At 44.9% G+C, this 11592-nt stretch overlaps 1 protein-coding gene across 2 annotated transcripts; it reads right to left on the reverse strand.

Annotated features, from left to right (window-relative positions):
• Nucleotides 1-2243: 2243 nt before the first annotated feature.
• RBM42 (RNA binding motif protein 42) lies at nucleotides 2244-11385 on the reverse strand. 2 transcript variants are annotated; one of them, XM_081335152.1, is made up of 11 exons: nucleotides 11059-11385; nucleotides 9536-9689; nucleotides 9273-9360; nucleotides 7519-7584; nucleotides 7278-7438; nucleotides 6497-6637; nucleotides 6103-6306; nucleotides 5119-5239; nucleotides 3840-4034; nucleotides 3152-3290; nucleotides 2244-2668 (listed from the first exon to the last, which is right to left on the reverse strand). In XM_081335152.1, exons 1-11 carry the CDS (start codon nucleotides 11205-11207, stop codon nucleotides 2641-2643), a joined length of 1446 nt encoding a protein of 481 aa, XP_081191278.1. In that variant the 5' UTR covers nucleotides 11208-11385; the 3' UTR covers nucleotides 2244-2640. The 2 variants fall into 2 exon arrangements, with proteins under 2 accessions (XP_081191278.1, XP_081191279.1); XM_081335153.1 differs by lacking the exon at nucleotides 3152-3290 and having other exon boundaries at nucleotides 11059-11321.
• Nucleotides 11386-11592: the final 207 nt, after the last annotated feature.

The raw sequence follows: 11592 nt of genomic DNA on the forward strand, positions 1-11592 counted from the left end.
AGACTCTTTCAGATTTAATCCTCAAAACTATTTCCCTAAAGCCTTTCACCTAAACCAGTATTTCTCAGTTTGGGGAACTTACAAGATGTGTGGACTTCAATTCCCAGAATTCCCTAGCTTCAACTGGAGTTGAAGCCCAAGCATCTTAAAGGTTTCCACGGTTGAGAAACACTGGTTTAAGGATATAATCCCAGTTGGTAGGAAGGCACTACAGGTCATAGAAACCTCTATCCAGCAATTTGGGGAAGGCCTTATATGATCTGGTTGGACAAAATCTCAGTCCGTGTTTTTGCACCGTGTAGAAATACGAGAACTGTGGGCAATCTGTAGTCAAGAAAGTTGACTTGACCCAAATTTTCACAACAAAGAATCTCCCAAGCCTGCTGAAAGAGAGATACAACCTCTGTCAGCTGACTTGTGGGGAAAACCACCTTATTTGGGGACTTGCAAAACTCAGGAACTGTATTCTGGTTTTATTTAAACAACAACTAAGGTAAAAGGTAAAGGTTCCCCCGCACATGCGTGCTAGTCGTTTCCAACTCTAGGGGCCAGTGCTCATCTCCGTTTCAAAGCCGAAGAGCCAGCGCTTGTCCGAGGACATCTCCATGGTCATGTGGCCGGCATGACTAGACGCCAAAGGCACACGGAACGCTGTTACCTTCCCACCGTAGTGGTCCCTATTTTTCTACTTGCATTTTTTACGTGCTTTCGAACTGCTAGGTTGGCAGGAGCTGGGACGAGTAACAGGCGCTCACTCTGTTACATGGCACTCGGGATTCGACCTGCCAAACTGCCGACCTTCTGATCGACAAGCTCAGCATCCTAACCCACTGAGCCACCACGTCCTTACATGTAGGCTAAGACTATAGCCTCTCTCACTATATCTGAACAGCTTCTGAAGCAGTTTCATATTTCTTTAAGAGCTAGTTAAGCCCAAAGGAAAAGTTTGAGCTTTTTGTAATCTTTCCACCCCTTCTACCTCCTGCTCGCTTACTTGTTTGGTCAATGGAATTTCATCTGTCTGAACAGCTGCTGCCTGCCCCCATAAATCTCCTCTCCAATTAGAGTCAAAACTCCAGCTTCTCCAAGCTTCTCCCATCTGCTTCCTGCTCTTTGGCTGTTTTTCCTGTTTGCTCAGTCCCAGGATAATATAAACACCTCCTCTAAGACACGCAGAGCACAAAGAGAAAGAACAATGGAGCAGCCACAGCTGGGGGGGGGGGGAAGAGGAGGCTGCTTCCCTTCTGATCACCACCCTCTTAAAAGGCCCCCCTTTTCACTGAGAACAACAAACATTTTCTATTGTCCGCCATTTCTCTAATAGACGCAGACCAAATGGACAAGTCTGTATTCAACTGAACACTAATACATGCTTCCTGTGCCCAACCTGTCTCTCTCTAGGAAGGTGGAGAGGCACTTTCTCTTTGTACTTGATTCAATCAACAACTAATACTTTTAACTACAAATGCCAAGCTAAGGACGTGCAGAGAGTCAATAGCACAGCTAACATACAACAGCTGGAGAAATGAGGGGCTACAGAACCTAGGGAATTTTTCAACATTTGCACGCTGTTCAAAGCTACGAGCGTACTCTATCCCTGCCGCTTTTGTACAATTTGCTAAGCTCCATACAGTTTGACTGATGGTGCATTAGTGTGTTTTGGTAAAACCAGCAATTGTCTTTTAGTGTGATATGTCAAATAGGTCCCGGTATGACCTTACCAGGAAAAATGGTCTTTGTGTATCCTGACGAAGTTGAATATTCCAAGGGTCTTCGTAAAACAACTCAGCGGGGCAGACAACACGACCCGCCAATATATTAACATATAACAAGGATATGGAAAACATTCTATTGCAGGGTAATCTGAGAACTGTTTGTTAAGGGAGTCTGACTTTAACAATAGGCTCATGTTGGAATCCACCCAATTTCAAACAAGAGCTCTGGAATGCTCCAGGAAATAACGTTTGACAAAATTTTCTAGAATCAGTATTAAAGTTGTGTTCCGGTCATCTTTGGTCCAGCACACTGATTCTCAGGGAAGGTGAGCAGACTGCTCTGGAAAACCTACAAGCCAGACTCCAAGGGCCCCCAAACTCTTTCCCTTGACTTCCCCAACAATTGATTCCCTCTGGATTTACAAAATTTATAAGTGGACTGTTTACACCTCCACCACTCTGAAAAACGAAGCAGCCACAAGACGACGAGATGCTTTAGGAAAAGGAAAGATAACAAGGAGAGTTAAATATAGTAAAAAAAAAAGCATAAATTTATTGACTCAGCACGAAAGTTATTTCCCCTCAAAATACACCCAGAAGACTCTACAAATTGTGGTTCCTTACTATCAAACCAGTCAGTCTGGGGAACAGGGTGCGAGCACACAATGCCTCCATGCACATGAGCCTCAGGCCGGAGGGGTGGGGGTGGGGACTGTGCTATCCCAAGCTCCTCTCCACTGCCCAAGTTCTCAAAATATGCACCTTTCTCCAGCAGGCCCAGAGCTCAGTTCCTCAGCTGATTGTGAAGGCTGAAGCACAGCCCGGGCAATCGCTGTCCCATTACCTGAGGCCTAGCTTTTTCTTCTCTTTTTGTTTTTTGCGCACAATGTCGATATTGCGGTCCTTCCACATGCTCTTGCGCAGTTTAATGGGCCGGCTGCCCACGTATTTTCCTGCCACAAAAGAACAAGAAATGGTGTGAATGTGGGGAAGTTTAACAAGACGCCCGTCTGCTGAAGCCAGGCATTAAGCCAGGCTCCCGTCATTTTGGGATGGAAGTACCACTAATCTCTAAGGAGTGAAGTCCACAATAACCTGGAGGGTATCGAGATGAAGCTGGCAAATGTAATTTATCTGCACAACTAGGTAAGCTGGGTTCATGTATTACACCCAAGCGATCATCTGGTTTATTTCAGTTGGACTTATCTGTCATATTATCTTCGCTTTTGTGGTGGTGAAACTATAATTAATGGGTTTAGGGATCACTCCGGCGGTTGTGGTGCATTCCATCAGCCAGAGTTAAACAAGCCATACTTTATTCTTATATAGGGACATCATTAAAGCACAACTGCAATGTGGAAATTGACTCAAATTCCCTAAAATGGAACAATTTAGCATAAACTTTTTTTTAAAGCAGGCTTTTTATGGAGCTGTACCCTAGAGGATGTGGGACGTGGTGGCTCAGTGGGTTAGGACGCTGAGCTTGTCGATCAGAAGGTCGGCAGTTTGGCGGGTCGAATCCCGAGTGCCGCGTAACAGAGTGAGCGCCTGTTACTCGTCCCAGCTTCTGCCAACCTAGCAGTTCAAAAGCACGTAAAAAATGCAAGTAGAAAAATAGGGACCACCACGGTGGGAAGGTAACAGCATTCCGTGCGCCTTTGGCACCTAGTCATGCCGGCCACATGACCACGGAGACGTCCTCGGACAAGCGCTGGCTCTTCGGCTTTGAAACGGAGATGAGCACCGGCCCCTAGAGTCGGAAACGACTAGCACGCGTGTGCGTGGGAACCTTTACCCTAGATCAGGGGTCCCTAACCTTGGCAACTTTACGATTTGTGGACTTCAGCTCTCAGAATTCTGGGAGTTGAAGTCCACAAGTCTTAAGAGTTGCCAAGGTTGAGGACCCCTGATCTAGAATGGAAGTTAAGCTGAACTTAGAAGCCAGTCAGTAGATGTTTCGGTTTTCTTGACCTTCCTTGAAAGACAGGACATTTCCACCACCGGTTCCTTCATTTTTAGCTAGGAGTTGAATCTGGTTCTCTGCTTCAATGGGACTTGAGCAGGACGGCCTCTTGGAATGGAACGGACCCCTCCCCATCCACAAAGGGCGCCCTCACAACTCACCATTCATTTCCCGCATAGCACGGACATAGTCATTAGGGTCTTTGAAGCTGACAAAGCCATAGCCTTTGGTTTTGCCTGTGCGCTTGTCCCGGATGACTTTGGCCTTTAGGAAAGATGGGTAGCGGCTGAAGGCACGGGCCAGGATGTCATCGTTCACCTCGTTGCCCAAGTCCCCACAGAAAATCCGGAAGTCATCTAAGAAGGAAGGAAGGATGAACAATCAACTGATCATTTAGCATTTGTATAAGTTTTCTTTATGTGATATTAGTATTGCTTGTAGTCATTTCATATGAGCTAGAGTGCGATAGACTTAATAGTTTATTGTTGTTAACATATGGTTGTTTATGATTGTTTTTACTTTTATACCTTGTATTTAGCTCTGGGAAGTCGGGGAGGGGGGAGGGGGGAAGGGGGGGAGGGTTAGGGAGGGTTAGGAGGGGTTGGGTGGAGGGAGGGGGGGAGGGATTGTAAAAGATAAAATGTATTGTAAAACTTTTCAATAAAAAAAAAGAAGAAGGAAGGAAGGAAGGATGGATAATGCCAGGCCTTTGCTTGATCCTCAAGGCAACAGGAAACCTTCAAGGTGCATGCATAAAAGGTGACATGAATCAGAATTTCGAGAAATTCCTTTTTATAGATTTTCATGGTTCTTGCCTCTCCAGAAGAGGAATCAGTATGTTTTTCCCCCTGAAACCCATCTCCAAAGAGCCAATTTAGTGTAATGATTCAGGTACCAATCTAGAAACTGGGAGTTTTTACTCCTGCTTTGGGCACAGAGTCAGCTGGCTGTCCTTGGGCCAGTCCCTCTCTCTCTCAGCCCTAAAAGCAGGCAACAGCAGACCACTTCTGAAAACCTCGGCAAGAAAACTGCAGGGAGTTGTCAACCCTGGCACCAAAACAACAGACAAACAAAACCTCGAACAGCATGGTTTATTCAAGACTCACACATTCTGATCTGGTTGGATACACGGGCTAGGCCAGGGGTAGGCAACCTCAGCTCTTTTATGACTCTTGGACTTCAACTCCCTCAATTCCTGAGTCAGCATAGAATTCTGGGAGTTGAAGTCCATGAGTCATAAAAGAGCCGAGGTTGCCTACCCCTGGGCTAGGCTATGCCGGGAGACTCTGAAGAGGTTTACAAAACCCATGTGTTTGAAAAACACCAATCAGTGAAGGAATGCTGATGCCAACGTTTGAGGCTTGAGGAAAAATCATGGCCTCCACACCCACCCTTACCTTCCACTGTCTACCCACTGGCCCGCTCGAGTTGGATGCTCACCAGGGTCCCATTCAAGAAGGCTGGGGTCCTCCCAGCAGGTCCCAGCAGCAGTACGAATGCAACGCTTCAACTTCTCCTGCTTTGTCTTCTTCTTGTCTTCAGGGGTGTTCTCCACAACCGGCTAGGAGGCAAAGAGGAACGTATCAAACACTTAAGCTATGTCGAAGAACACGTCTGAAACTGAAGACTGTCCTTGGCCCAGCAGGCTACAGAGTAAACAGCACATGAAAGGGGGGGGGGGAAAGCATACTTTCCCACTGCTCTTTTTCTCCTACCTATCTCAGGCCATTCGTTGTAATTCCTGACCCCCAGGCTCATTGACACAATATAGTCACAATTAGTGAATCTAAGGATATTTAGCTTCTGGGGAATGAAAGCAACACCTTCAAACCTGGTTAGTTGGCATTTCTCTAGCTAGTCTAAGAGCAGGAAGCCTAAAGCTGGAAGGGTGCTTCTCATGATCAGCAAGGCCCTTTGTGTTCCTGCAGCGTATTAATACGCACCTGTGCTGGTGGCCTTTGAGTTTGATCACTTGGGCTTCCCAAGATTTTAGACTTTGGCTTTTCATACCAATGAGGTTCAGTCCTTTTCCTTTTTTTTACATTTATTTTAAAGTCGGCTTTCATGCCTGAGGCGGGACTAGAACTCCCCGTCTCCTGGTGACTGGCCCAAAATTACCCAGCTGGTTTTCATGCCTGAGGCGGGACTAGAACTCCCTGTCTCCTGGTGATCGGCCCAAAGTTACCCAGCTTTTTTTTCATGCCGAACTCTCCTGGTTTCTAGTCTAGCTCCTTAACTACACCAAAACTGGCTCACTCCGAGAGGTTGTGTGAAGATGGCCTATATTGCCTCCCCCTCCCTGCTCCCTCCATCCCAGAAATGCTTAGCTCTCAACAGCTTTGAAGAACAACATTCAAATAAGACTACTTCTTTGAAGAGGAAGCTACTCATTGCCTCTGCAAAGAAATGACCACTGCTTATTACCTCTACGGGAACAAATCCAGCATCGGGTCCTCGGGAGCGTTTCCCTCGTGTAGGCGGCGGATCATGCCCACGTAGCGATGGTAGCCGAGATTCCACGACGGGAAGCAGGTCTGTTTCTGGCATACTTGGGCCTATCACTGGCTCCTCAGTCCCAGCTGCCTCTTTCTCCTCCACCACAGGTGGCAAAGGCTCTCGATGTTCCTCCTGTAGAAGGCAGAGGGAAGAGGTCAGTGATGCTCAGGAGCCAGGAGCAGTACTTACGGGAGACCACCTTTTCCCATGACCCTCTAAGGAAGTTCAGCAGAGTGGTTCCAAGTTGTTTCCCTCCTCGGAGGTGAAGAAGAAGTCGGAAAAGAGAACGGACACAAGTACAGATTTAACCAGACTCACTAACCTCTTGTTTTTTCACGGGCGGAGAAGAATATACCGTAGGAGCTGCCTGGATGACTGTGGGGTTGACTTTCGGAGGGGCCACCACCGGCCGAGGAACAGGCACCAGTGGAGCCAAAGAGCCAACAGGAATTCCTGGCCCCACCTGGTGAAGAAGGAGCAGAACACAGACACAATATGCTTCATAATCTCTTGCTTTAAAAATGGTTTACTCCTTTTTGATGTGGGCTGTTGTGCCCACAGTAAATAAAACCAACAATAAAGGTTATCTTATCTTAACCAAAAAGAAAAACAAGTATAATGAGACACAGCATAAAGAGAAAAAAACATGAAGATAACTAAACCGTAGAAGAAATATTCTTTAACTAAAAAAAATCCCCAAAGTTAATACATTTAAGGAGATAAAAGTTAAAAATCCAACGCTATTCAATATCTTAAACAGCCGACTATATCTTGAGCATGTGGGATTATACTCAGATTTCTTTATGTCAGTTAAAAAAAATAACATGTAGATAATATAAAAGCTATGCTCTTGTGAGCGGCAGCCATAATGAGATACACCAGTGAATACATCTGCAGCATCTTTACAGAAGAACAGTGTCAGTCTGTGACTATCAACAGAGATGAAAAAGAGGACTGTCTGTTCCACACCTGCACATCTATTGCTCTTTTAATTTATACTGACAAATCCTTCTTCATATAATCCTAAACCCACCTTTTAACTGAACTCAAAACTTGGCACAGCTGGTGCTACCCTCCCAGCTCTAAAAGAGAAAGGTACTTACTGGGGGACCTGGTCGCATTGGCCCTATGTTCCCAAGGGGTGGGCCAGGTGCTCTCTGCATTGGTGGGCCCATCAGGATCGGGGGCCCTTGAGGGCCTGGCATTGGCGGCCCAACCATGGCCTGGTGATGCGGTGGGCGCATCGCCATGGGCCGAGGGCCACCTAAAAAAAAAAAAAGACAGTGGTAGAAAAAGACAGGCTCTCACCATCCACAGGGCTTAACAAGTAAAAACAAAGCTTACCTGCCCGTTGTAAGACATGAGGCACAAAGGTTGGTCGAAGAATGGGGGGACGTTGTGGGGGAACAGCTGGAAGGGAAAACAATGCTTTGAAAACCTGAAGCAAATGGTTTCTATTTTACAAGTAATTTTCTTAGCCTCCTGGAGGAGTGGGAAACTCAGCTCTTCCTGCAGTTCAATGAGATTGTATATTGGGCACACAGAACAGAGTTGCCCAGTTCTGACGCCTACTTGGCTCCTAAGTGAGGTTCAGAGGAGGGAGAATGGGGCCTGTTGCTCCTCCATCATTTCCTTGCAGTCATTTCCGTCTTGCTTTTTGTAACCGTTAGCAAAGATCAAAAATTGATGTAGAATAGGACGCTGAGCTTCTTGATCAGGTCAGCAGTTTGGCGGGTCGAATCCCAACTGCCGCATAACAGAGTGAGCGCCTGTTACTCGTCCCAGCTTCTGCCAACCTAGCAGTTCGAAAGCACGTAAAAATGCAAGTAGAAAAATAGGAACCACTACGGTGGGAAGGTAACAGCGTTCCGGGCGCCTTTGGCATCTAGTCCTGCCGGCCACATGACCACGGAGACGTCCTCGGACAAGCGCTGGCTCTTTGGCTTTGAAAAGGAGATGAGCACCGGCCTCTAGAGTCGGAAACGACTAGCACGCATGTGCGGGGGAACCTTTACCTTTTACATGTACACAGTGCTTTTTTTGTAAAAGAAAAAGGTGCCGGAACTCACACATGTCATACAACCCGCCTTGCCTACCCTACAAGGTTCCACCCAAAAAAGGTGCCGGAACTCCGTTCTGAGCGTTCTATGAGAAAAAAAGCCCTGCATGTACAAGAGAACTGCCGGGCAGGTTAGAAAAGTTAAATTCCTGGAGAAAATAGTGTACTGCCCTACGCAGTTCACCTTATGTTGTCATTTATGGCACTAAAGAGACACTCTTTTGCATTCCCTCAAATGTGCTCAATGGCTCAATTTGTAATGCTGTTTATTACCTTAAAACCCCTACATGGTTCTTCTCCAAAACAGGCTTTTGCCAATATGCTGGAGTACAATAATCAGATTCTCCAGCTGACGTAATCCAAATGTCTGAGATTGTGGAAACTCTAGTCCAACAGACCTATAACTAGTCAAGGAAAACTAAAATAAATGACTTGGGACCAAGATGCTTAAAAGAGCTCCATCCTTCCAACTATTGGATCAGTTGAAGAGAGGCCTATTAGACATGTTCCACATGAGTGGCAACTGTCGAGAATATAAGTATCTCTGCTTCATTTCAAACACACTATTTCTGCCTTCAATCTGACCCATATTTTTGAACCAGATGAAATCTATTTGTTTCAACAGCTTTATAGCACAGGGTATTCTTGAACATAATTGTTTTCAGCTCTTAGTTTGAATTATCCAATTTTTTCCCCTCCTGTTGTTTAGAAACAATATTCTAAGAATTAAAATCAGAGTTTCTCAAGTACAATAAACTATACTGCTTAAACTGGAGAGAGGCACCTCTATTCTTTCAGAAATAAATATCTTTCTCACTTAAAGACACTGGTAAAGTTTTAATGTGCGGACAGGAAGATGATTGTTCAGCCAAACCAGTGGTGGGATTCAGCCGGTTTGCACCACTTCGACAGAACTGGTAGCTAATTTTTTGTTGCCCAGGCTCAGAACGGACTTCTGGAAGAAGCATCCGCACACAGAACCGGATGTTCACATATTTGAATCCCACCACTGAGCCCGACGCTTTGGAATGGACCCTACCTGGGCCTACAAATGGCACTGGAGGAGCCACAATAGGGGCAACTACTGTGGCAGCTGCTGCTGCTCGGGCTTCCAAGCTCTGCTGGACCTGGAGGGCATGAAGAAAACAAAATGAAAGACTACATGGTAGCAAAATAAGATGAATAGTCACGTACAAAAATTTTACAACATCAAAGTCATTTCTAGTGCTGATTTTAAATATGCCACTGAAAACATTCCAGCCCCCTGCATTACAAAGAATATAATTAAACAAAAGTGCTCACCTGTTGATAAGTGTTAGTAGCAATGATGGGTCGGATGACAGAAACAGGGGGCACTGCAGACACCGCTGGTACTGCTAGAGCAACTGGTACAGCTTCTATCACAGAGGCAACAGGAGGCAGAGAGACAGGAGCTCCAAGCACTTCCTGCTCAAACCTGGAAGTAATTATCAGTAGTCATGTGACATTTTTCAATGCTGAAGGATACAAAAAGCAAAATTAAATTCCAACCGAACTATAAAATTCAGTGAATGGTCACTATCATAGGGAGGACAATATTAATATCACATTTAAAAAAAAGCTATTTACACATTCCAGATGGAATGGTATTCCCTATGACACCCTAAGAAAGCAGGACAGGAAAAGTCTTGATCTTGGACAAAAAAACAACAACAGTGGATCTCTATGGAGATTCTCAGTCATCCAGGTCAAGAAGCTTCGTCAGTTAAGTGGATCATCAAACAAATCAACCCAAGCTCAAATTATCCTCCTTTGGACACATGAGACAAAGACCTTGGAAAAGGCTCTATAATGTCCACAGTATTATCTTATGTCTATTTTTATTTATTAGTATCTCTAAATATGTTCACCTATGTAACATGGCTGTATTATTTTTATCCTTCTCATATGTTCTAATACCTTCTCTTATTGATATGATCATTATTACTACTTTGATATTATGTTTACTTTGTTTTGCCCACAGTATTATCTTATGTCTATTTTTATTTATTAGTATGTCTGAATATGTTCACCCATGTAACATGGCTGCATTATTTTTATCCTTCTCATATGTTCCAATACCTTGTCTTATTGGTATGATCACTATTATTACTTTGATATTATGTTTACTTTGTTTTCCCCACAGTATTATCTTATGTCTATTTTTAATTTTATTTAATAAAATAAATAAGTAAATACCTTGTCTTATTGGTATGATCATTATTACTACTTTGATATTATGTTTACTTTGTTTTCCCCACAGTATTATCTTATGTCTATTTTTATTTATTGGTATGTCTGAATATGTTCACCCATGTAACATGGCTGCATTATTTTTATCCTTCTCATATGTTCCAATACCTTCTCTTATTGGTATGATCATTATTACTACTTTGATATTATGTTTACTTTGTTTTGCCCACAGTATTATCTTATGTCTATTTTTATTTATTAGTATGTCTAAATATGTTCACCCATGTAACATGGCTGCATTATTTTTATCCTTCTCATATGTTCCAATACCTTCTCTTATTGGTATGATCATTATTACTACTTTGACATTATGATTACTTTGTTTTTGCATGTACACTGAGACTTACCTACCTACCTACCTACCTACCTACCGCTATCTGCCCGACATTTGAGGCTACAGATCCCATAAGCCCGGGAAAGGCGTCTCAGAATTGGGGATTCTAGGAGCGCACGTGTACGAAGCCACCCGAAAGGTTCAGCTCAATTCCAAGGAGGTTCTGCATAAAGCACCGGAATACACCGGGCTCCTCTGAGGCCAACTCTCCTCTACTCACAAGGCCATCTCGGCTTCCATTTCCTTCAGTCTCTCCTCGCCGCTTTTCGCGCCTCCCGCCGCCACCACAGCTCCGGGCCCAGGAGCCCCTCCGGGCAGCCCAGGGGGAGCTCCTGGCGGCGGGGGCGGCGGCATGGCAGGAGCCGCCATGGCTCGAATTCTTCAGTCCGGCCCGGGTCCTCTGGCAGCGTCCGAGGCCGACTTTCCTCTTCTTTCCGGCGCACAGTTAAGTGGTCAGTATAACTTCCGGAGCTTCTTTCGCTTTCTAGCGGAAGACCGAGCAAGCCTTTCCTAGAGCGTACTTCCGGTTCAAAAAAAAAAGAAGGGGAAAAAAAAGACTCTATGAACTGGGGTCGTCTCTTGTCGCCTGAATTCTCCCACGCTCGGCTTGAAGGAAGCACAGCGTCGTTGCAAAGATCCGCGTTTGAGGTCAACGCGCACACAAAAAAAATGTTAACTGTCTTGCATCTCCTTTGCGTTTTGTTTGCATAAAGACTCCTTTGCCTGCAAAATCGATCCAACAAGATTGCCATCC

Source organism: Vipera berus (assembly GCF_964194415.1).
Source record: "Vipera berus genome assembly, chromosome: 9".
NCBI lineage: Eukaryota > Metazoa > Chordata > Lepidosauria > Squamata > Viperidae > Vipera > Vipera berus.

Coding starts and splice junctions, on each gene's coding strand:
- RBM42 (XM_081335152.1), bottom strand. CDS start 11,207: ATGGCGGCTCCTGCCATGCCGCCGCCCCCGCCGCCAGGAGCTCCCCCT. Junction 7,585..9,272: donor AGTGCCATTTGTAGGCCCAG/GTAGGGTCCATT, acceptor TTTCCCTTCCAG/CTGTTCCCCCACAACGTCCC. Junction 3,291..3,839: donor TGCTATGCGGGAAATGAATG/GTGAGTTGTGAG, acceptor TTGAACTGCTAG/GTTGGCAGAAGCTGGGACGA.